Raw genomic sequence first — 25,582 nt, 5'->3', positions numbered from 1 at the left:
TGGAAATAGCTGTGGTTGGATGAGAAGCTGGGAGCTGGGCCACAGAGGAGTGAGGCCCAGGAAAGGAGGGAGGGAAAGGGAGGTAGGATTCAAGGGTGTGTCCAGAGGGACCTAGGGGGTATCTAGGCAGGGCAGAAGTAGAAAAGGGCTAATAGGGTTTCATCTGTGTCTGTATTCTGCCTTAGCGTCCCCAGATAGAGAAAATGAGAGGAAAAAGCTTGCATGCCAGGCCAGGGCCACAACATTGCTGCCAGCTGCCTCGGGCATCTTGTGTTCAAAGTGCGCTTGTGGCTCCAGCTAGAGAGGTACGCAGAGTGGCCTGAGCCAACAGTAGTGCACAGTGGGACGCAGGAAGGCGTGGCGGCCTTAGCTAGGACCACAGCCGTGCCCCGCCCCCTGGTCACCTCTGGTTATCTTCAGCTGCCCCCTAGCTCACCGTGACTGGGAGAGGAGAGCGCGGGCCGCGGTCCCAGCCTCGGGCTCCCGCCGCGCCCGATGCTCCCGGACCCCCATTGGCTCCGCGCCCCCTGGCGCCCGCCCCTGGCTCGGACCGCGCGGTGTGACGCAGAGGGCCGATGCTCGCCCGCGCTCCCGCCCGGCGTGGCGCGGCCACTCACCTGTTGGGGGCGCCCGGAGGGCCGGGGGCGCGGCGGACTGGGGCAGCAGCAGGGGGCGCCCCCGGGCCAGCCCATCCCGGCCAGCCGCGCCGCGACACGCGGAGGCGGCGGCGGCGGGATGGGCGCTCAGCTGGCTCCCTCCCGCCGCGCCCTGCGCCCGCTGCCTCCTCCCGCCCTCCGGCTCCCTCCTTCTTTCCGGGCTCCAATCGCCACCTTCCACCCGTTCCCCGCCCGCGCCGCCTCCTTTTCCCCTCTTCTCCTCCCACTGTCCTTCCCCGTGCGCGGCTCGGCGCGCCGAGGCAGGCTCCGGCTGAGACTCCCAGACTGAGCAACAGCCGGACCCCGGGAGGGATCGCACGGGGAAAGACAGCTCCGGGAATCCTCAGATCGAGAGGCTGCAGAGGGCCCGAGGAGAGGCCAGAGGGACAGAGCAGGGAGAAACGCGTGAGCTGCATAGATTCCTAAAGGAAGGTGGACACAGAGGCCTCTTTACAGACCCTAGTCCAAACTAGGCCTGGCTGGTTGGGGCATCGGACTTAGACACCTACAGTTACTGGTGTCCCAGGACTTAAGAGAACGCTTCCTGGAGCTTTCTGTCACTTCTCCCAAAGGACTCAGAGCTGAGGACCCACAGCAGGTTCAAGATTCCTGATCCTCAACTGCTTTAGTCATCGCCCCGGTGTTCTGAAGTCTTCTCAGTGGAAGTTCTTTTGATGGTGTAACTTCATTCCATTCTTTTAAAATCTGATATTAGATAGGAACGTCTGGAATTAAACTATGGACCATGGTGTTAGTTTGAAGGAGCGAAGGTGAGAGTAGGGACGTGGTCCTAGAATCTTAGAACCTGTTTTCATTCCCCGTTCCCAGAATTCCTTAGCAGATCCTAAACTGTTCTGCTCTTACCCGCCCCACTGGAATTTCCATGATGGAAATTGATGGAGCCGGGTATCTCGATGCCGAGAAGTGGGAAGTGCCAAGAGTTCAGCGCCAGGGTAGGTGCTCAAAGCAGCACTGTCTGCTCAAGCCCTCTGGGCCTGCCTGCCCCATCTCTCAGCAGAGTTCTCTCTACTTATCCTTTCTCCTGTTCTGGCAAAGGCTAGGCTTGGGCGGTCTGGCTGTGATTACTGAAGAATGGAGCACCTGATTCCAATGTGGAAGCCGGGAAGCGGCTGGGAAGCGTGGCTGGTGGATCTCACTGTCCAGTGGGCACTTTTACAGCAGCCAGCGTCCCAAGGGACTACGGAGGAGCTGGAGCGGCACTAGGGAGCGAAGGCTGCCCCGGCAGTGAAGTGAGAGTTGGATGAAGGGCCTGAGAGAGGCAAGGATTGGAGGCTCACGGGAAAGGGCAAGGCTGAAGGTCATGCTGTGTATTTTGGCAAGATTAGATTATGTAATTAGCATGGAATATGAAAATGTTTGCTTGATGCCTGCAGCTAGCTTTTTTTATTTTTATTTATTTATTTATTTATTTATTTATTTATTTATTTATTTATTTTGCAGCTAGCTCTTTTAACACCCAGGAGAAAACCAGGCACTATGGGTAAAGGTGGACACCCACTGACTTCCCTTCACAAGGATGTTCTTACCTTGACAATGCAGAAAGAAGTCCATCTCGGTACTGATGGAGGAACTCCCTCCTCCACAGCCTGAGATCTCATGCCCATGACTGATGGATGCACTGGATTTTTTGAGGTGGATCTTGAGAGTGTGGGGCTCTCCTGGCTGGAAGAGCACTGGGCTCTAGGAACTAGGAGCAGCAGTATGGGGTAAGGGGTAGCACCAACTTCAGAGGCGGACCTCCTGGCAGAGGACAGAGCAAGCATTGTCCAACCAGGAGGTTGCTGCAGCTGGGTTGCTGCAGCTGGGCGGGAACAGAATTCTCTTGCAAACTTTGTTTTGTGGGGGCGAGAAGGCACGTCCCCTTCCCTTGTAGCCCTGGGGGGGTTAATGGTTGCTGAGAAACGGAGCTTATTTGTCAATTGTTTCCCAGATGCAGATGTGGAGCTTGGTCTCTTCCTTAGAGTATATGCTTGGAGCTAGTGAGGCACTTAACACTTCACTGCCTTGGATTCCAGAGTGGTGCCTGGTTCTGTGGAGAAACTGCAGCAGTGTGCCTAGCCCAGAATCAAGTCTGTCATGTCCTTTTTGCATTCTGCCAGCTGAGGTGGGCAGGTAGGTAGGCAGTGAGGACTGACTAGTCTTTGCAGATATGAGGTGCCATACATGGTTATGTACATGTGGTCATGATACATGGCCTTGCTTCTTTAGAGGGCACTCCTGGAACAGACTCGACCATCTTTCTCTTCTTTGTGTCTGTTTCCCCTTTGCCAGATGCTGGCTGCTCGCAGCTGGAAGGCCAGGGACTGACTGGCTTCTGAGGTAAAGCCTGGGAAGCCTTTTGCACTGAAAAGCTCCCACAGCACAGCCACACATGGATCCCAACCCAGTTCTGCCAGTTTTGGCTTTGGTCAGGCAATGGAGAGTCAATCCAGCACAGCCAGGGATACAGACACATTTTCTCAACAAAAAGCAAAAAACCCCAATCAAACCAACCAAACCAAACCAAACCCTAGAGAAGCAGCTGCCTTGATGGCCAGTAGCCAGTGTTGCATCACATCATCCCTATCTTGGACACAAGTCCCTCAGATGTGTTCCAGTTCCCCGTGATGCTAGAGGTTGCCTATCCTAACCCATTTTCGTTTTCAGTGATGACCAGCTTTGGGTAACTACCTTAAATCTGAAGTATCTCATGAAGTCTCTTTTTTTTTTTTTGGAGCTGGGGACCGAACCCAGGGCCTTGCACTTCCTAGGTAAGCGCTCTACCACTGAGCTAAATCCCCAGCCCCATGAAGTGGTTTCTGTATCAGTGCCCCATAGCAACTTGGTCTCATGGACCACAAGGAGGCACAGCCTGCAGTGTTGACACTAGGCAGAAACCTCGGGGTTGGAGCAAGTTAACTAGGACAGCAAGCCGTGGGCTTCATGTACAGAGGTCCATTTCCATCCGCTGTTGATGAGCCTGCCCCCCTGCCGTACAACAGCTCCTACCCTGCTGTGCACAACTGAAGGAGTGGAGATGGGGAGAGGAGAGGCGAGGTATTCAGAAGGGAGGAGAGAACAATAAAAGCACAGTAAGTACCTGAAAAAAACTGCAACATTAACCATCAACTTTAAAGACTGGATTTATTTGGAGAAAAACAAAAAACCCTCAACCCAAAGGATGGGATTTTACATCTCAAGACATCTCCCAAGTAATGTCTACAGATTACAAATCATTTTCATAGAAGATATTTTTGTACAAATTTTACATGTATTCAGGAGCGGGACATAAGTCAACCCCTGTTCTTATTTTAACAGAGGAAAGTAGGAGAGTGGGACAAAACAGCTGTCTTTTGGATGCAACTATCTGGAAGGGAAATAGACATGAAGAGGGCAAACTACCTTCTCACTGTCTACAACAATGGTTTAAAAACCCATTCAACCTGGGTATCTCTGCAAAAGCCCTCCTAGCTACTAGCCAATCAAATCCACCGAAGAAATTTGCTGTGCCTACTGCTGCAGCACGTGACGTCAATGCTCCTGCACAGCAGGCCTAGGAACTTGTGCTAAAACCAAGGTCTCATCTGTCTGCAGGTACCTGACTACCCACAACAGGGAAGCTTGCCATCCTCGGAGCTGAGCTACAAAGGTGCACATCAAGACAGGCTACAGCGCTGCACGAGGAACTCGGACCCTGGCCAACAGTTCTTTGCATCCTCCTTTACTCTGGAGGGGAGTAAAGACGCCAGCCCTCCTAGGCAGAAAAGCAGTGACAACTCAAGCACCGGTGTGGGGTTCAGTGAAGGAAACTTATAGACAGAAACCTTTAAACACTCGAAGGCTGAAGGCTCCAACTCACCCCGTCTACACCCCATTCCCCACCCAAGCCCATCAGTCAGGGATGACAGCAGCAGATAGGGCAGGAATCAAAAGATAAAGAAAGCACAGAGCTGGTCTGCCTGGAAAAGCAGTGAGTCCTCAGGCCCTGCTCTTGTGGCCAAGATACAATGTCTGTGGAGGTGTGTGACTCAGAGACAGCTCTGGGAGTCTAAGTGTCATGGAGAACATGAGATGGCCAGAGTGACAAGGTTTTCAAAGAATGTGGATATGCTCAAACCTCTAGAGAGGACAGTTTAGAAGGGGCAAAACCAGGACACACAAGACTAGAACTTCCCACGACCTGTAAGTGCTTCCTCATCCAGAAACGACCACTCTATTCATGTAGTTACTGGAGGTCACACCATTTCCCTTACTACCTGGTATAAAATATAATCGATCACCTCCCCAAAGCTTTTCAAACCACGATTGAATTTCCCATTCATTTTGGTCCCCAAGCGGTGCTACTGTTAGTGGCCTGTAGACTCACTCCCAACTACCCCCTTGGGGGGTAAAAAAAAAAACAAAACAAAAAACAATTCTCCCTAGGCTGGCCCCACTGAAGTCAGAACTAAAGTAGAGGGGTTGGCAGCCTCCTGGAGACTAAAACAGCTTGAGAGACTAGAGCTACCTAAGGATGGGAAGTTTGTTCAGGTAATGTGTGGGGGTTCACAGGTGCCACCTTAGGATAAGAATTAGAAGGTGGAAATCTCACTTCTCCCTGCGTTCTCTACTGCCTAACTGGTGTGACTGCCTCTCTGTCACTGCATTTCTGCTGAATGGAGCCCCAGGCACTATTCACACAGGTAACTGCTTGGTATCATCAGACACAACTTCCCTGTTCAGAAGCGGTAGCCGCATCTCTGGCTACAATGGTGATTCTCCAGTTACTCCAATACTTTAAAAGGCTGCAGCAGCATGCAAAAGAATTTCATTTCATTAAAAAAAAAGTTTAGAAAGGTCTTCAGGAGATGGTGAGTTTATTTTGTCTTGTCTGGATAGAGGTTTGATTTGCTCTTGAATGTTCCAGGGTGGAGACAAGGAGAAAGCACAGGTGTGGAGGTCTACTCAGTGCAGTCGTCTCCCTCATCCTCATCCTCACCGTCCACAGACAGAGCAGCGTACTTGCTTGCAGAACTGAACTTCTGTGACAGAGGAGAGAGGACAAGGTCATGGACAGAGTCCAAGATTCTCCTACCCAAACCTAAAAACACAACATCGATGTCATGGCACATCCATTCTTCTGGGAGAGCATGTTCTGGTACAGCGGTCAGGGAGGGTCAGGGGCACGAGTGAACTCAGCCACACATCTCCTCCTTATGGGAGCCGAGAAAGGTGGTTTCAACAACAAATGCCGACCTTAGCTTTTCTCACTGATCTGAACAGTACCGATGCCTCACTTCCACTGAAGAAAAGGGAGTCAGACACAGAACTGAGCAGCAGAGGCGTGTGCACGGTACTTACAGAGGCTCGGTTCTCCTCAGATTTCTTTGGCTCAGGTGCAGATCTGGAGTCTTGATCTTTTTTGCCGTCCTTCCTGCAGAGACACAAGCATCCTATTCAACACTGTGGCCAGGACAATGCATCACTTTAGCTCCACAAATCTAACCGGGACTCTAGCTTGTTCAGAGGTAGACCTGGAGTACTTGAGAAAGCCCAGAACCACTTCATAAAGATCCCCGCATCTGATACCAGATTCATAAACGGTGAGGAAAAAATATACACACCTATCCAACTCCTTCCAGTGGTCTCTGCTCCCTCCATCCCCAGGACCACGGCTGGAGTGTCCAGTCTGGCCTTTGGTGGTGCTCACCCCATCCACTTTAGTTTCATCTGTTCAAGGAGAAACACAACACCAAACTCAAGGCTTATACAGAAATCCATCTCCCTGTCCTTACATGAAGAACTCATTAAGGGGAATTACCCCCACTCCAAACCAGCCTAAGGCCTTTCTTTCCATTAAAAGTCCTACTGTAGTGACCTTGGTTTACTAATGGCAACGTTTTGAACCTGGACAGATACGTTTATTCCTGTCCAATTTCCCCACAAAGGCAAGCTTTACCATGAAGAGGCAGCTTCAAGTACTCTTTGAAGAAGTCATTCCTGCCCTCTACTGGCAGAAAAAGCTAGCTCACAGAACATTAGTATAGCCACTCCAGCAGGCCACTCCCTCACAAAAGCCATGGAAAGTAGAAGCTGGCTGGGAAGGGGTAGAGAGGCTAACGGGGCTGCATCGATGAATATGACTGAAATACACCATGTACATGCATCCAAGTGCTTGACCAAAAGAGCTGAAAAAACACTGCAGCTTTCATTAAAGAATGTCTCTTGCTAGGTTAGGTGGTGATGGCATACATCTTTAATCCTAGCACCCAGGAGGCAGAGGCCAGCCTGGTCATAGTTCCAGGACAGCCAGGGCTACCCAGAGAAACCCTGCCTAGATAAACAACAAAAAAGAAAGATTCTTTGGCAAGGTGTTTAATCTTGGAGTTCTTCTTTACAGTTATTTTAACCCCTTGTACCGGCTGGTTTTGTGTGTCAACCTGATACAAGTTGGGGTTCTCACAGAGAAAGGAGTCTCCTTTGAGGAAATGCCTCCATGAGACCCAGCTGTAAGGCATTTTCTCAATTAGTGATGAAGGGGGAGGACCCAGCCCATTGTGGGTTGTGATGTGAGTGGTCTTGGGTTCTATTAAAGAGAGAAAGCTGAGCAAGCCTGGGGAAGCAAGCCAGTAAGTAACATCCCTCCATGGCCTCTGCATCAGCTTCCAGACCGGCTTGAGTTCCAGTCCTGACTTCCTTTGGTGATGAACAGCAATGTGGAAGTGTAAGCTGAATAAACCCTTTCCTCCCCAACTTGCTTCTTGGTCATGAGCATGAGGCTTGTGCAAAATAGAAACCCTGACTAAGGCACCACTGGATGTGTTTGCACTCAAAGATTTTTTTTTTTTTTTGGTTCTTTTTTTCAGAGCTGGGGCCAAACCCAGGGCCTTGCGCTTCCTAGGTAAGCGCTCTACCACTGAGCTAAATCCCCAACCCCTGCACTCAAAGATTTAACTGGATTAAAAATCTACTTCTTTCCTGGCATGGGCTCACCTTTCCTTGATGGTCCTTCCTCAGAGGGCTGAGCTGGAGCAACTTTCCCTCCACCACTGGAATAAAGCAAGTCATCAGCCATCAATTTTTACAGAAAACACAAGCTTACACCATTTTCCCAATGTAGTAGGTATCCCACACTAAGATATTAGAATACTGGAAAGACAACGAAACAGTCACTTCTGTACTAAGTGTCACATGCTTTGGAAATCCAGCATGGTTAGCTGGAGTCTGGGAAAAACTGAAGAGACTCACTGAAGTGAGCAGGGTTACACTGTATGTCCCAGGGCAAAGCATGTCTAGTATTTCTGGGGTAAATACTCCCACCATAGTTGATCCTAACCCATCAAAGTGATGTCAACTGGCCAACAAAAATCAGGAAAACATGTTTTGAGACAACAGTGTATGAATTATACAGGAGGCAACCTCATCTGCCATATCACACAGGCCACACTCCCTCAGGGCACCTCCAGCTAAGCAGCTGCTGTCACAGGCCACTCACCTTGTAGGGGACGGCTGCTCTGTGTCTGAGCTCTGAGATCGAGCAGGAGGGTTAGAGCTTCGCTTCACCCACGCATTCTCCTTTGGTGGAGGGGCTGGCATTACCTTTAGAGGCTGGTCAGGTTTAGGAGGCTTAGAGGTTGGAGAGTGACAGTCTTCTTCTTTATTGAGGGTTTCATTTTCTAGAGACTTCTCACTCTCTCTCCTTCGTGTATCTGTGGGGGAAGAGGGACTCGCTATACAGAGCCCACCTACAGTGTAGCAGCAGGGGACAGGGGGCATCGCCATGTTTTTTTCCATCAGCAGACACTAACTGGTTCCTGATAGCTACAGTTACACATAAGCCAATGGTTTCCAGGCCCCTGGAGAAAAATGCTTCATGGATACAGAAAAGGGAAAAAAAGCTATTGAAAGAACAGCAATCTTGTCTTTAAACGAATGGGCATTTTTTTTTTTTGAGTTATAACTTGTCTGTCTGTCTGTGTGTTAGGACGGCCATAACTGGGGATAACATGCTCTTGTGAATGGGACTCAGGACCAAAGTCCAGGAGCCACTGCTTAGCTCCAGCTCAGCTCAGCAGACAAAGGCCTTTACATGGGAACTAAAGCCAGACACATCTGTATTTGAATAAAACTCTACCGTGGAGCCTGCTTTGCCAGGTACCTCCTACATCTGAAGTAGCAAAGTGGCTACACAAACGGACATCACACTTTAACCAGGCAGAAGGAGCACGGCATTATGTTACAGGGCTACTACAAAGAAAGGTGAAAGGTTTCCAGAAAACTCGTACAACACTGGGTCAAGTGACAAGTCTCCTCGGCTTTGGGATGTTTTAAAACATCGAGTACAAGCAAACTTGGAGGGAGGAGAACCTCTATCTACAGCAACCCAAAGTGAGTGAGAGGAGGAAGGGGCGCTGTAGTCAGTGGTCCAGGACTGCGACAGTACACACAAGGAAATGAGATTTACCCTCAAGAACACCACTTTAAAGTTGCCTAAATAGCATCAAACAATGCCACTACAAGGTCAAAAACCAGTACAGAGTAAGGCGGCTCAAAAATAACTACACTGATGAGACAGAAAATAGGGGCTGGCAAGCTAGCATGGCAGGTATGGCTGCGGGTTACTAAAACCTGCTGGGGTCAATGGCGAGAACTCTCTCTGGAGAAAACAGACTGCTCCAAGTTTTCCTCTGGCCCTGTATCATGATGTAAGACCCCACTCCACAAAATAAATGTTAAAAACATAAAAACAAGACATCTAATGGTCAACATTCTCTTCAGTGACAGTTATCAGACCAGTGAAGTCCATTCTCGAGGAAAGAACCCATCAGCCTCAACAACTCAGGAGCTTTTGACCAGTCTGGTCCACATAAAATTTCAGGACACCAAAGGCTACATGGGAAAGAGACAATTTAACCCTGCAAAGTGTTTGCATATCTGGGAAACAGGGACACCAGTATCTACCCCAGTCTGACTTACTTCTGCCAGATGTGGCTGAGGTCCCAGTCTGCGATGACTCACTTCCTGTCCTCGACCGTTCTCTTTCCTGAGTTTCTTCACTTCGCCAACTTGGGTGTCTGCACACAAGAGATAGAAAAAGAAAGGACACTTAAAGCCACAATGAATCTGATAGAACTGTTTATAGAAATTAACATCTATTAATACATGGTCTTGGTGAGCACAGGCCAGAGGACAATCTTGGAACCGTTCCTTAGAAGCTATCTACCTTGTTTTTATTTTATGTGTGTGTTGCCTGCATGTATGTCTGTGTACCATGCATGTGCTTGGTGCCTATAGAGGCCAGATATCACTATGAGATCTTCTGGAACTAGAGTTACAGGTGGTTGGAGGAGGGGGGGAATCAAAACCCGGGGCTTTGTAAGAGCAGGCACTGTTCTTAAGCAATGAAGCCATCCCTCCAGCCCTGACAAGCCTTAGACTGCACTAGAGTTTACTGAGCAGACCAGTGACTAGCAGGCGACCACTAGGGTTTATGCTTGTCTCTGCTGAGCCCTTTCCCACATAGGTCCTCATGCTCTGCCACACAGACCCCCATGATTAGACAGCCCTGAGACTGCATCACATGGCCTTATCTTCTTAAACTATTTCAAGGCAACAGCAGGGTAAATACGTTGTTCTAAGTACCTCAGGGTCCCACGTTAGTGTCTACTCTGAATACAACTGTAAAGTCGTTCATATAGAAAGTTGAGCTTTTCTTAAAAAAAAATCCTCCCCCCCATATATATTTTGTGCCGGTATGGCAACACACACTTTTAATCCAACAATCCTAGGAGGCAAAAGCAGGTAGATCTCTGAGTTCAAGAGGCCATTCAGGTTCTAGGACAGCCAGAACCAGAGACCCTGTCAAAAGAAAATAAAAAGGCTTTTCTACCAATTTTTACATTAATACAACATACATACAGAAAAAATGCGAAATAATTCCTAACTATATTCAACAAGAAAAAAGCATTCTGTACTTTATGTAATAAGAGAATAACAAATTAATGCAGTTGGCTAAGGGGTCATACCGGCATCTGCAACACCTGGTAGCACCTTGACTGGGCTCATAGTGATTTCTGGTGTGGCATGTGAGACTGGCTAGTGAGATGACCTGGTAAGGACACTTCCTGCTAAGTCTGAAGATGCTCAAAATTGTCCTCTGACCTCTTAGGCACACCCACACAAGTAGAATAAAGAATTGGGTCAACCTATGTTTACAATAGGCACAATTTATTTACTTCTGTCCCAAAGCACATCCAATTTCTATATGTCAGGTGTAGCACAAGTCTTTTTGAAAACTTGAGGGTACAGAAATCACTCTTACATTCTGCAGACTGCTCCACTCCACCCAATAAAAATTATCTTCATGACAACCAGTAACTACTCCCATTTCCCAAGTGCCCGACTTGGCAGTAGGGAAAAGCCCCTGGCTGAAGACACCTTACCTCTCCCGGGGCCGGCGGTCTAGTTTTGGCTCATCCAGCTGACGCTGCAGCTTCTCCTGCTCCTTCTGTAGCCGCTCCTCTACTTCTCTTTCTCTAGCAGCTGTGTCAACAGGCTTCGCCCCTCCAAAGATAGAAGCCGCTCGGCTGGACTGGGAGGTGCTAGCAGAGGAATCATCTTCTTTAGGAGTACTCCGAGGCTTTAGATTCAGTTTGGGTCTTTGGGGGGGACCTAAGTTAAATGAAACTCTAAGTAACAGTTTCCAAATCATCAGAAGGTGACTGCTGAAAGCCAGACTCTAGACTCTTAGGAATCGTGTTCAAGGATCTGGTCTGAAAACGAACATCTCCAACAGGTTAAAAAAACCTTGTAGCAATATGACATGGAAGGTTGTAGGTGTGTATATTATAGACACGAGTGAATATGCCCATCAGCGCTGGAGATCTGAACCAGTCTCACTGCCTGAATGGCAGGCATCATAAGACTAAGCCGTCTGTCTCCCCAGCCAAGGGAGGCCAGGCCCACTTAGCTCTTACAGTCTTGTATGAAATTCTAAGTAGTCCAATTTCTTTCTCTTTCCAAAGTATCAGAGTACTTTCAAAACAGACCTAAAATTTAATCAAGCTGTGTCACCTAACAAGACCATTTTTCATCGTGATCCCTTAGCCTAGGTGGTGCTTGTTTACTCTTAACACCTGTTAGAGCTGAGCGTGACAGTGCTTTGTTTTTGCAATTAGTGGCATAATTTTCAGAGTTAACCACTGAAAATTAATTTCACCATTAATAAAATTAGTAATAATTCCTGGCTGGGACTTTTACTTTCTCATTGATAGGGCAACAGAAGAATGTTTTCCCTTTCCTATTGTTTGTTAAATTGTAACTGAAGATGGATATGGAAAGGCATTCAAGATGAAGAGATCAGTTTTCTCTTTATGCGCCATCCACATCCAGCACCCACTGTGCTCTGCTGCCTCCTTTACCCAAGAAAACATCTTTCTAGTTTTTTGCTCCACGAAGAAAGATGAGTACCTCTGTCATCACGCCTGTAATCGTCCCGAGAGTAATCGTCCCTGGAGCTCCATGACCGATCGTCCCGTCTGTCATAGCGATCTTCATAGCGGTCCCCACCTCCTCTGTAGTCGTCATCCCTCCGGTACCCACTTCCAAATGCTCTTCTGCCACTGCCTATCCTGGAGTCATAGCCTATCAACAGATCTCAAATGTGTCACACAGATAGGGGAAAGGCAAAGTAGAAAATTCTCGAGAAGTGCTTTTCACTGAGTATTATTGTGACTACCTCGGTCATAGTCTCTGCTGCCTCGGTCATCATAGCGATCCCGGCCCCCATAGCGGTCCATGTCTCTGCGTGGGCCGTCCCGATATCCGTCCCTATACCCATCCCGATACCGGTCTGACTCGTAACGATCTCGATACTCTAGAAAGAAAAGAAAATAGGTAACAAGTGCAGCAGCTCACTAGATCAACTTGAGTTCCATTCATGATGATCCAGTCTTAACTACACTCCCAAGGCAGAACCACTTGTACCAACTTATAAATCCTGATGGTATTAGAAATGGAGCTCCCGTGGCAGAATGCTCACCTAGCATACATGCGGCTCTAGGTTTAGTTCACAGGATCACACCACACTACCACTTGGGATGGAGTTGAAAGTCATTTTTTTCTGTCAAAAAGCCAACCCCACAATCCCCTTAACAGGTATAGGATATCTCCCTGATTCACTTTTGCTGGTTTAACATGTTTTTTCATGTGTGGGCGAGGTGATGATAAAAGTCTATATATTCTGTAACAAATTCTAGAATACGATGTTTAAAAATTAAAGCACAAAACAGCATACAGTTGGGACTTTCTATGCTTGATACCAATCAACTAAAGATTGCTTCAAAGTTTGGCATGAGGGCCAGAGACCGCTCAGCAGATCAGGCTCCTTCCTGCCTCTAAGCCTGACCACCTGAGTTCCATTTCCAGGAGCCACATGAAGGAAAGAAAACACTCTCAGAAGCTGTCCTCTGACCTCCATGACTTATGCTGAGGCAAACTTGTACTTGGCTAGGCAACCTGAGTGCTTCTTAAAACCTGGCAGCACTCAAGAGGTAGCTCGACTCTCAAGGGTGCACACGGCTTAGTTCAAGTATCCAAAGCCTCCTTTGGCCTCTGTGGATCCTGTGCTCAAAGTGCACCCCTTCCTCCACAATATTTTTCCTCACCTTTTGCTGTACTTGAATTTGCTTTGTAAAAAATAAGACCTTAAGGTGTCATATAAGCACACAATTTTAATCTCAACATACACTGCAGGCAGCTCGAGTTCCAGGCCAGCCAAGACTACATAGTGAAACCACCTCAAAAACAAACAAACACAATACAGTACTGTTTTTAAAATTGTTTTTTCAGATTTTATTCTTGCTATTGCATGCATATTGTGCTACAAGTAATTCCTTTATTTTCAAACTGTTATGATCATTTTTTTCTTGTCACAATAAAGTTTATTATGAAAACAGGCTCATGTGGGGACAGAGAGGAGTGATCCTTTTTAATATATTTTAAGACAGGTTAATCCCTTTATCCATAAGGATTTTTTAACCCTCAGACTTGAGTGACAAATGAGGCTGTATTTCATCTTCACTCTTGTAACACACTGTCCAGTCTTTTCCACTGTTGCCAATGTTCAGTGAAAAGGTTCTCTGTATCCTGTCTTCAGCATAAAGTAGTCGTGGTATTTTTTTTTCTTAAAATTTATTTATTTAATCTTTTCTAAGTGCTGTGTCTGAGTGCACACCTATGTGCCAGAAGAGGGCATTGGATCCCATTACAGATGGTTGTGAGCCACCATGTGGCTGCGAGGAATTGAACTCAGGGCCGCTGGAAGAGCAGTCAGTGCTCTTAACCACTGAGCCATCTCTCCAGCCCCAGTCATTGTATTTTTAAGCAAATTAATTTTAAGTTCTCTGCAAGCCTCCCTTAGAAACTAACCACAGCAACAGTCACACAGCAGTTCCTGGCTGCTCTCCACACAGGATCCTGCTGATGAAATGTTAAGTAAGCACTTAGCCTTTCCTTCAGGTTTCTTATGTCTGTGCGTGTGTGTAGGTCTGTGCTGAGATCTGCTAGCCTCACCTCACCACACCTGTTTTTTTTTTAACACGGCAACTAGGAATCCAACGTAGGCCCCCCACCCCGCTTGTTTGATAAGGACATTAACATTTAATTTACCTCTTTTGCTACAGTTAGTCCTAACCCTAATTAACAACTGTGTCCAAAGAGAATGCCTGTACTTTCTGTTAAGATTTTTAAAATTAGGCACGTATCAAATTCCTTTTCTGCACTTGTCATCAATTTATATTGTCAAAACAACTTCCCCCAGAATCCAGAGAAACCAAAGAGGATTTATAAGTTGTTCCCAACTTCTAACTGCCAATGTTCCATTGTCAAATAGATCTAAGAAACAATGAAAAAACCTGAACTTACTGTCTCCGAAGCTGTCATCACCTCGTCTAGGTGGGTAGTCATCAAAGCTGTCTGTGGCAGGACGGGCCCTCCAGTCTGTGTCTGTCTTGTCAGAATCCCGATTTCTATCTCGACCAAAAGAACGGTCATCCCTGTCTGGAGACAGAAACTAAACAAGTTAGCTCACCCGAGACACCATTTCTCACATGGTTCTTCACATCCCACTTTCCCACCCAGGGCTTCCATTTTCTATTGCACTGGAATCCCAAAGCAGCCCAGGCCTTGCAGTTGCTCTCTCCAGGTAACTGATCCATTCTTTTCCTGAAATGTATTTTAACTAATGTTTATTTGTATCATATTAAAGCTCAAGCTGCTAGACAGCAGATCTAGTTAGAGTCAAGGTCCAAGGAGAGACAGTAGTTTGAATCTGAAGGAGACAGGATGAATCTCTGGACCGTACTTATTAGGTATCAGTAGGAGTTCCTTCGTCTGAGGTATTATGCCTCAAGTTCCCGAGGAACAAAACTGGCTGAGAACTGATTACAGGACTCACTACCTCCCTAAGACCACTACACCAAACTGGGCAGTTCTACCAGCATCCTTACCTTTATCCTGTGCTTGATCAGCAACATCCACCCGAATTCTCCTGTTACCTAGAGACTAAGAGCAGAGGACCCTATTAACTGACTCATTAGCTTAAAAAGTTATAAGAACGCAAGGAAAATTTTGAAATAAATTTAGAAGAATTTAATATAAAGTTAATTCTTCTATTTTTCCAAAGCTCACTTCATACACTGGAGCTAACTGTCAGCTTAAATGAAAGCAATTATTAAGCAGTTAACACGCCTATAATTATAGCCCTCAGGAAGCAGACAAGAGTCATTCCAAGTTCCAGGCTAGCCTAGAATATATAGGAAGACCCAGCTTCCAAAGAAAAGACAATTAAAATACCAAAGCAATTATTTATTCAAACAAACAGGCCAACAACACAGCAGCAGAACACTGACAATTGCTGCCTCCAGGCCCTTTCACGCAGTATTACTCTGTATTGCTCAGTTCCTGACTTCCCCTTCCCAAATTACCTTTAAAGTACTGACCAACCACTGATCTGAGAGCACAGGTGTGAACCAGGACGTCTGGCTCTACCCATGAATGTTAACCTTATCGGATACGGATTATGACATTCAATCATTTCTAAGAGCTATTCACAATCATACCAAGTGGTAGATTAGACTGTGGAATTCTGGAGTTTTAGTACCCAGCCCTGAAAAGATACACTTGAATAGAACCTAGTTCACTTTTCTCTCTGCATTTATAAAGGCAGTTCATTTTTAAAAAGTAAAACCTAGAGCTGACATAGAAATCTGGTATGTGTTGGGTTTCTTCCCTAGAATTCCACTGAAATCACTGTACCTCAAATGATATCAGAAGTGACTTGGTTTTGGTTGCTAAAGGTCGCCCGTCCTTCACCCTCAGTTTATGTCTGTCTGAGGAAGGCGTCAGGTCGTGGAGTTACTGATGGCTGTGAGCGAGCTGCCATGTGGGGCTGGGAACTAAACCCAGGTCCTCGCTCTAAAAGCTGAGCCCTCTTTCCAGCCCTCCTCATTCCAACTCTTAATTTCTCTACCTCTTCATTGAGACTCAGAGCACTGAGCAGAGAATCCAGATCCTCAAATTCGGCATAGCCAAAACCTTTCAACCTGTCTGGATTGCTGGGCTCACGCGGCAAGCGTACAGCGCTGATCTGAGAGAATAAAGAAACAAAAACAACAGGGTCAAACGCAAACAAAAGGCGTCAGCATGTATGCACTGACCTGAGGAACACAGGAAGAGCCTGGAGGTTGAGGGGCAGAAGACACATTGCTCTATAGAAATTTAACCCTTAAAACAAGATGAGGGTATTCTTTGCATCATGTACTCTGCTGTCTTCCTGTGGCCCATCCCACAACTGGTTTATTTAGCTATTATCCTCACTATCCCACACACAATCTGACACAAAGACACTCACATTTAATCCTCTAAAGAAATCCTTAATAGAGTCTTCTGTCACATCATAGGGCAGATTCCCTAGGAAAGCAGTGTAGGGTGGTGACTTGGGAAGACGGCTCCGATCAATATTGGGTTCCCGAGCAGCCCGTGGAGCAGTGGGAAGGATGGAACGGTCAATAGGAGGTGCCCTGTACACATCGTCATCGTTACTATGCCAAGTTGTTGACACTAGGACAGAAGAGCAGACAAAGGAAATCAAGAAGCTGCATGGCAGAGACAGTAGGTCAATGAGAGTAAATCCAGCTGGGTTACAGGTCATGACCATTCCCAAACAACCCCAAATCCAGCAGGTATAGTGGTAGAGGCTGGCTCAATCTGAGACCAGCCCAATATTCACAGTGAATTCCAGGCCAGTCAGTACTATATAAAGAGATTCTGTATCAAAAAACACATGCTCTGGGAGGTGGTGGTGGCACATGCCTTTAAATCTGAGTTCAAAGTCAGTCTGGTTTACAGAGTGAGTTCCAATACAGCCAGGGGTACACAGAGTAATGTCTTAAAAAAAACCATCCCCCACAAATCTACATACATGTTAGAGCCAGAGATTCATGCCAACACCAAGCCAAGCCAAAACAAGGCCATGTCACTGAAGCAAAAGACAAAAGAAAATACTTCCAAGGTGTTATAATCAAGAGCAAACATGGAGGGGGCGGGCGGGGGCGGTGTACACACTAGAGAAATGGTTCGGCAGTTAAGAGCACTCAGGTCTCAGGTTTAATTCCCAAGCAGCCATATGGTGGCTCAGAACCACCTGTAAGCTCAGCTCCAGGGGACTCAACAGGCACAGTATTATTACACATAACGTAAAAACAAATGAAGAAAAGGTGAACAAAGAGAGAAAACAGAAAGTAAGGAACACTGAGGTCTGTTCTCATGGACTCAAAGGCTGTCCTTTGAGGGCTTTGACTGCCTCTCTCATTTTACTCATTGAGGACGGCCACGAACCAAATCCTTCAAAGCTTTATTACGAAGCACGCTGTTATCTGTGGACAAGCCTGCGACACAGCTCTACGACAAAAAATGCAACTCAGCCACAGACAATGACTGACAGTAAAGCATTAGACCAGGATCCTCTCTACCCCATATACCAAGCTCCCCATAGCTCTCACACTCCCACCACTGCACTGTCCGGCCTTGCGATCTCTGTCCCCTCCTCCTCTCTTTTTGAAGACAGAGCATCTCTAAACAGGGCTTGAGGCCTTCCTGTCTCTACCTCCCAATCCCAGGAATTACAGCTATGCACCACCTCACCTTCTTCCAAGTTTGTCTTCCCCCAAAACCCAAATAAACAAAACCAACTATTCTAGTCCCCGAATTCAGTTTCAACATTTAGAGAATATATGCTATATAAAATTTCCTATTTTTATTATAAACTAGGCCACACATAAAGTAGTCAGTTTGTAATAAGGTTTTTATGGGGGATGGGGTAGGGTGGGAGAAAGTGGTTGGACTGATGAAGAAGCCCTAATAATAATTACAGAAAAAAACCTTCTGAGCCAGGTTTGGTATGCATGCCTGTAATTCTAGCACTAAGGAGGTAGATGTGAACACATCTCTGAAAGCTTGAGAGAAGCCTTGTCTAAAATATACGAATCTAGGTCAGATAGGGCTATAGGAGACCTTTTCTGAAACACACACATAAGTCAATAACAAGAAAAGCAGAAGGGGTTGGGGATTTAGCTCAGTGGTAGAGTGCTTGCCTAGCAAGCACAAGGCCCTGGGTTCGGTCCCCAGCTCCGAAAAAAAAAAGAAAAAAGAAAAAAGAAAAAGAAAAGCAGAAACACATACACCCCAGCCGAAACCAAGGCTAGGCATGGTGGTGTAAACCTTAATGCCAGCTCTCCAGGACAGGAGATTTCGATGGGTACCAGGTCAGTCAAGGCTTCACGGTGGGGGGCGGGGGTGGGGGGGAGAGGAGCCTCACAGTGAGATCATACTCCCAAACACCCAATCAAAAAAAACAAAACATAAGACTTTTAGGTTTTCCGTATGAGTGATATCATAATGCAATCGACTAAGCCGTGCATACTCAGCTGCTGGCATCAAGCTGAGGTGAAAACAGGCTGAGGCAAAGAAACAGGAATTAACTAATTATGTGGGAATACAGAACAGTCATGATGTGTCTCTTGGCTAGTCTTGCACATTCAGAGTAGCAAGTAGCAGATGGGAGCTGGGACCAAAGGACCCCATCTCCACATCTAGCTAGTCAGTCTCAACAGATAGGGAGGACTAGCATGCGATTATTCTGAAAATTCATTTTGGTTAGAGTCAACCAGAGATTAAACACAGTACCACAAAACATACAAAAAATTTCAGGCTGCACAAAATAAGATTCTTTCCAATCACAAATGACAGAAACCATGGAATACTATTTTATCTAGAAAACAGTGAACTTTTAATATTAAGCACAATAGTTCCAAGGATAACAAGGGAATTACCATCTCCTTCCAGATCGTCTGTTTCATCAGCCCAGCTGACTGGTTTGGGGACATAGGTGCTTCCTCCACCAGTTCCCCCATCCTCAGCTAGAAAGTCTGTTAGGGAGATGGTCTTCCCCTTCTTATTCTTCTTTTTTGCTGAAAGAGAGAAAGATTACTCAACGACAAGTAAGTACTTCAGACTCATCCTGAACCATTAAAGACATTTAAAGAGATCAACAAAGATCTACCAGATGACTGGACTGTGGAATTCACATCATAAAAGAATTGTTATGCAGATATAAAAATGGAGAAAACACAAAGTCAAGAAGTCAGGCATAACATCTGAAGCAGGAGGGCCATGTTTGTGTGTGTGGGATAATTAGCTCAGCTGCTAGCATAGGTAGCATGAAGTCCTGGGTTTAATCCTTACCACTATATAAACTGGGTGCAGCAGGATACACTTGAAATGCTGGACTAAGCAGGTAGAGGAAGGAAGATCAGAAGTTAAAGGTCACCCTCAACTCCAGGGTGTCTGAGGCTAGCCAGGGATACATGAGATCCTGTCCCACAAAACTACAGTAATGCTAAATGCTATGTATACATATTCAGGCATAGAAAGGGAAAGGTATCCATTAACACCCCTTGGACAACATGGCTACGATAGAGACATCCTTCATTTATTACTAATAAATAGACAGTAAGGCAAAGGCTCTATAACTATACTCTCCAGTTCCATTTGAAACTTTTAGCCAGGTAGTGGTGGCACATGCCTATAATCCCAGCACTTGAGGAAGAGGCAGGAGGAGGCCAGCTTGGTGTAGAGAAAGCTTGAAAAAACAAAGAAAGGTAATTTAGAAATGACTTACAACATGAATAAAGGTTGCTATGTAAACCAAACTAGCATTAAGTTCAGAGATTCAAGTGTTTCTGTTTTACCATTCCTGTAATAAAGTGCTTTCTAAAAAGTAAAACTGGGGCTGGGGATTTAGCTCAGTGGTAGAGCGCTTACCTAGGAAGCGCAAGGCCCTGGGTTCGGTCCCCAGCTCCGAAAAAAAGAACCAAAAAGTAAAACTAACAAGACTGGAGCAGTGGCTCAGCCATTAAGAAGAGCCATTTGTTGCTCTCCCAGAAGACCCAAATTCAGTTCCCAGCACCCTTAACTCCAGGGGATCTGGCTCCTTCTGAATTCAAACATGCAGGCAATACACTTACATAGATAAAACTAATCTAAATGTTAGCATGCTAGCACATTCATGGCTCCTTAAATACAAAGATAGAACACAACTCCTGCTAACAGTCCCTAATGGCACTTGGTGTATTGTCTACTTGTTAAATAATCACAAAGAAGACTCCTAAAATCTATCCAGAGAGAAAGAAGGAAAACCTCAGGTATTTTCCTAGCGCATAAAGGGCTCTTCCTATACAACACCAAATAGGGGCTAACTTCTATGTCAAGTGATCACAGCCATGGTAAAATGCCTGCTGCCCTCAGTGGCATGTGAAAGCACACAAATAACTGGAACTCTGTACCTTCAGAGCCAGCAGTCAACAGTGAACTCAAGGGACCAAGAGTTCTAGAACTGAGAGTCATCACCAGACCATTAAGGGGGAATTTCCCCTAACCAAAGCAAGAACATCCTACATGACTGGGTTGGAATTGCCTGTTACTCTCCTGAAAGTTAAGAGCTTTGCTTTATCACAAAGGCTTCATAGTTGTCACTATGTGGTCTTGGCTGGCTGCATACTTAGAGATGTGCCTGTCTCTGCCTTCAGCTTCATGGTTTTTAATAATCAGGAATCCTTTCAATTCTCACCTAGTTTCCAACTCAGGAGAATATTCTAACTTGATACACTAATGCTTAATAGAAAGTTACTTTCTCAAATTCACAAACTGTTGGAAGATGAAGGTGCCCTGTTTTGCTATGAATGCTACAAACAGCATTATGTACACAACAGCCTCAAGTGTTAGGAGGTGGAAATGATCAGCTCAAATGAACACGCTGCAAAAGCACAAAGAGAAGACAGCTATTAATCCGTCTTTTCTTTTTAAGTGACTTACTGCTAATGTGACTCTAAAACTGACAGTGTATCAGCCAGATCACATGATCCTTAGTCCCTTCAGTTCCTCTGAATCGGTTGTTGACTGTCCCATATCTCAAATTCTAAGGTTAGAGTACAGTTAATTTACTGTTTGAAAATAGTTCACCAGAGGCTGGGTCCTAAAGCATTCGCTCTGCTCCAATTGACACGTAGAAGTTTTGTGCCCCCTGTTCATGCATCTTTAGTGGACCACGAACTGCCCAAGCAGTCAAGAATGACCTTGAATTGATTCTCTTGCCTCCACCTTCTTCCTCAGTACTGGGATCACAGGCATGCACCAACAAACCAGGGTGACATGATGGGTGCTGGGGATTCAACCCAAGGACTTTGTGCATTCTAGGCCACTGAGTTAGCCAACAATAAGATCTCTTGATGCAATCAATACAAGGTAGACAATCTTTAAAAGACTACATGCATGAGCATTTTAATGATTGATGTTTGCATTATGTGAGTGGTACTACAGATAATTATGAGCCACCACGTGGGGGAAGGGAATTGAACCCAGATCCTCTGCAAGAGTACCAACTACTCTTAACCACTGTCATCTCTCTAGCCACATTATTTTAGTCTTTATCTTCCACAATCACAGCATAATCTAGAATTAATCTACCCCTTGAAATGATTTGTCTTAAATAAACCTTGTAGATTAGAGTTTCTCAACTCCTAACCTCTTAACTCAAATTTAGAAAAACAAATCTCATTCTTCATTAACATTACTTGTTATTTCAAAATAAGCTAAGAGCATCGATAAAACACTTACAAGAAACACTGCTACTTTCAGTCTATCTTGAGTAATTACTTCCCCCTTTAACATCCTCACCAAATCTAGTTGAGAAATCATTGATAGACGTGGCAAGTCTTCAAGACTAAAATCTTAGATCTCTCACAGTAGCTCAGTCCTACACAAGCAGTAGGTTTGAGAGGCAGACTCTAAAGCGGGAGAGCAGTGCTTGTCCCACTCCTTTTTATTTCACTGAGCAGTTACCAAAGTCCTCCATGCCCTTTGACCTTCCAACATCTAGGGCCTTGCATGTTTAAAAGATGTCAACCATGGGGGGCTGGAAAGATCGGTAAGTTGTCGAGACTGTGGACCGCTCTTGCCTAGGACTCAAGTTCAGGTCCTAGTACCCAGTGCAGAACAGGCAACACCAGCTACAGGAAGTCTGATGTGCATGTGTCCATATTTAGACACATACACAATTAAAAATAAAGACTTTAATTTTGAGGCCAGGTGGGTTGCATATACCTTTATTTCCAGCACTTAGGAGAAAGAGGCAGGATGATCTCTGTGTTCAAGGCCAGCCAGGTCTACAAAGAACCTGTCTCAAAAAATAAAACAACAAAAAGATTAATTCTCCAAGAATATAGTCTTGGACATACATTGATTTAACCAGTTCAATTCTTTCATCTCCTTTCTGACATCTCCTTAAAACAAAGTTCTCTCTTAAATTATAATTCAAAGCTATTATTAAAGTAAACACAATTTTCAATCTGAAACACTGTTTTCCTTCAATTAACAATACTCAGCATTTGACTTCTTGATCTAAGTATCCTTGCAGAGCAACAAACACTGTTAAAAGGTAATCTATATACATATAAACTAGTTCTTGAAACTGTTTCACTATGAAGATCAACACTGTAAAAGCAAGCAATTAATACATCTTCTCACTGTAAAACGAAAGAAACACTTCACAGCATTCCTGTAATATCAATTAAGTCCTAGACACAGCTTATACATACTAGCTACAATTTTAAAGCAAGGTGTATCAAGCATATAATTCCTTACTTGCAGATAAACTGTACAAATGAAGAAAACTGAGGTAGCTCACTTTAAAACTCACATAGCCACAATAAAAACTAAAAGGCCTTTTTCGGAGGCAGGATCTCACTTGTCCAGGATAGCCTGGAACTATGTCAGTTCTCCAGCCTCAACCTCCTGAGTACTGGGATGACAGGTGAGCTAGCTTGTTCAGCTAAACCCTTACAGACTTAAGTCTTCTTTTAAAGACACAACTAAGAATTACCTACCTAGGTTCAAGTTTCCCAGAAATTTAAAGAATCCTCATTTATCTGTCAGCTCTGAGAAGTTAACAAACTAGAGTCACAAGTGGGTCACATGGAAACTGATATTGTCGCAAATATGTTTTCACTTTACCAAATACTGATTAGGTTGTATCTGGTATTTTTACAGAGAAAACCTGAGACCCTTTCCCAACTCTGGGAACAGAGGCCACTCAATAGAAGAATTGTCAATTCCAAACGTTTTAAAGGCCAAGTAAGGTAAACTTGTGCTGAGGTAACAAACCAACCAGCATTTCCTGAACTGAAGCGAAGCTGAGGACAGGACAATCTATTGAAGAGAAAGTGAAGGGCACAACACTAGGGGGCACCACTAGGGAAACCTTGTAAACCAGTGGTCATAATCAACAGGATAAAACCAAACACAGCTTACCAGGATGTCTTTTTCTGTTTTTAACTAATTTTTTTTTTTGAAACTGCACATAGTTTGGTTAAAGGACAACTTGCAGGAGGAACCTGCTCTTGCCTCCATCAATAGATTCTTTGAACTCAGGTTGACAGCATTGGCACCAAGTGCCCCAAACCCTGGCCTTCTCCCCAGTTCAGCTAGGTCCTCCACCACTAAGAATCTCAAAAGAGGGAAATTCATCTAGACTTTTCACTTAGTTAAGACACTAAACTGTAGGCTAAGGAATTTTTTTTCACTGATTAAAACACATTCTTGTGATTTGGAGATGATACTTTTTGTCTACAATCCCAACTTAGAACTTACCATCGTACTGAGCCTAGAAGCCTGGAGTTTCCAGGATTGTAACCCCGATGTACTACCTGCAAACAATGTGACCTTCAACAAATCTTTGAGCAATTTTTCCTCAGCTGGAGAAACCACCAATTCTTTACATGATCTCACAGGCTTGTTCAATTAAGTGCTATACTAACAAAAGCTGTTATACCCAGGATTGGGGATTTAGCTTAGAGTGCTTGCCCAGCATGTCCCAAAGCTCTGGTTCAATGTGCAACAATGCAGAGGGAGGAAATAAAGTTCTTATGGTCAAATGCATCTTAATTCAGCGAGAAAGTTTCACAAAGACATAACCTTAATTCCTTGTAATATTAGAAAAGATAGACTTCTGGTTAAGATATTGAATGTTGCCAGGCGTGGTGTTAAAAACGCCTTTAATCACAACAATCCGGAGGCAGAGCTTGGTCTACATGGTTAGTTCCACGACAGTCAGAGCTAAATAATAGAGACCGTGTCTCATAGAGACAGCAATCCAAAAGGTACATTTTTACAGGTCATGCTATAAAACAAAACAAAACCCAGTATTTCCTAAACTAAAACTAGGTGTTTAAAAGTCCACTGGCTTTCACACAGGTCCACTGTAAATGCAAAACAAAACCAAAAAAAAAAAAAAAAAAAAAACCAAACAAACACAAAACAATCACAGAACTCCTTGCTACTATTTTTGATAAGACCTTTTGGAAGTTTCCCAGTTATCTGGGAAAATGGCAAAAGCTGAATTCTGACACTAAAACTCCCCAAAATGGAAGCTCTATATAATGCAATGCCCCGATCTCATTCCCCACCTCTGCCTGGCATATAGTCTGTACTCAGCAAAAACTGCTGGTTGAATCAGAAGTGGAAAGAAAAAGGTACAGGAGATTCTAGGTGTCCATCCCCGCAGCTCCTCCCTAACACGTGGGCGCACACTGGGTTCCGTACCCCCAACTATAGTAGGGCCAAACCTAATACGCATTCGCTTGGAGTACAGCGGCCAAGCCATGCTCCAAAACCAACTACAGCTTAAAGTACAAGGTCATAAATGAGCGAAGCCCAGGTCCATCCAGGCTTCCCATCTGGAGTCCAGCAGCGCATGCTTCAGAGGCGCGCCTTCTCCACCTCGCCTCGTCTCGTCTCGTCTCCCGTGCCGCGCACGCGCACCGCTGCTTTCCTCTGCCCCTCCACGGCTTCGCGTTCGCGTTCCAACTGCCCCCCCACCCCTGCCCCCACTAAGGTCCGCAACGGCCTCGCGCCTTGGAGACCCGGTCTAATGTGTTCCGGTCCGCGCGCCAACCGCCTCCTTCCTTCATCCGCGCCTAGGCGCGGGCGCAGTGCTTCACGTCTATGAGAGCCTCGCGCCTCCCGCACATCTTTCTGTGCTACCTTCTCCAATTGAAGGCAGAGTCCACCATTACTGCCTACTCCAACCTCGCGCAACGGGGTGAAAAGGGTGTGAGGGGGAGGGGAAGGCTTCCCCTCCCCCTAAACATCCCGAGGTGGTAACCTAAAGCGGCCATGCCGCCAGCCTGCCGCAGCCCCCAGGTCCGAAAGGAGCCGGTGCCTCCTGCCCCCCACTTCCAGCAAGGAGCGGACCAAGCCCGGAGGCTGTTTCCGAGCCTGGTCTTTGGCCACGCTCGGCCGCTCACTCACCTGAGGCCGCCATGTTGGGAGAGGGA

At 45.7% G+C, this 25,582-nt stretch overlaps 2 protein-coding genes and 1 long non-coding RNA gene across 5 annotated transcripts in view; 1 reads left to right on the top strand and 2 right to left on the bottom strand.

Moving 5' to 3' along the window:
• The window catches only part of Tns2 (tensin 2), an 18,105-nt gene extending 15,665 nt beyond the window's left edge, over window positions 1–2,440 (bottom strand). The window contains exon 1 of one of the 2 annotated variants that reach the window (XM_017595336.3): window positions 2,204–2,440. In XM_017595336.3, the coding sequence (XP_017450825.1) occupies window positions 2,204–2,440 (237 nt within the window). Of the gene's footprint in view, window positions 1–617; window positions 837–2,203 lie in introns of those variants that run through there. The other variant, XM_008765869.3, reaches the window with a different exon arrangement.
• Window positions 894–7,388, top strand: LOC134479789 (uncharacterized). Of its 2 annotated transcripts, XR_010053535.1 has the most exons (5): window positions 894–1,609; window positions 2,118–5,988; window positions 6,076–6,238; window positions 7,036–7,144; window positions 7,231–7,388. It is a non-coding gene; the product is annotated as an uncharacterized LOC134479789 (long non-coding RNA). The 2 variants fall into 2 exon arrangements; XR_010053534.1 differs by having other exon boundaries at window positions 2,118–6,238; window positions 7,036–7,388.
• On the bottom strand, window positions 3,787–25,582 carry Eif4b (eukaryotic translation initiation factor 4B). Its single transcript, NM_001008324.2, has 15 exons — window positions 25,557–25,582; window positions 19,025–19,162; window positions 16,546–16,754; window positions 16,165–16,281; window positions 15,143–15,197; window positions 14,559–14,693; window positions 12,373–12,510; window positions 12,105–12,278; window positions 11,078–11,306; window positions 9,612–9,709; window positions 8,131–8,344; window positions 7,629–7,684; window positions 6,260–6,365; window positions 5,997–6,069; window positions 3,787–5,677 (listed from the first exon to the last, which is right to left on the bottom strand). The coding sequence occupies exons 1-15, from the start codon at window positions 25,567–25,569 to the stop codon at window positions 5,597–5,599; spliced, it is 1,836 nt and encodes a 611-aa protein (NP_001008325.1). The 5' UTR covers window positions 25,570–25,582; the 3' UTR covers window positions 3,787–5,596.

Source organism: Rattus norvegicus, chromosome 7 (genome assembly GCF_036323735.1).
Source record: "Rattus norvegicus strain BN/NHsdMcwi chromosome 7, GRCr8, whole genome shotgun sequence".
In the NCBI taxonomy this organism is placed as follows: Eukaryota; Metazoa; Chordata; class Mammalia; order Rodentia; family Muridae; genus Rattus; species Rattus norvegicus.
This window is presented reverse-complemented; position numbering and strand designations above follow the sequence as displayed.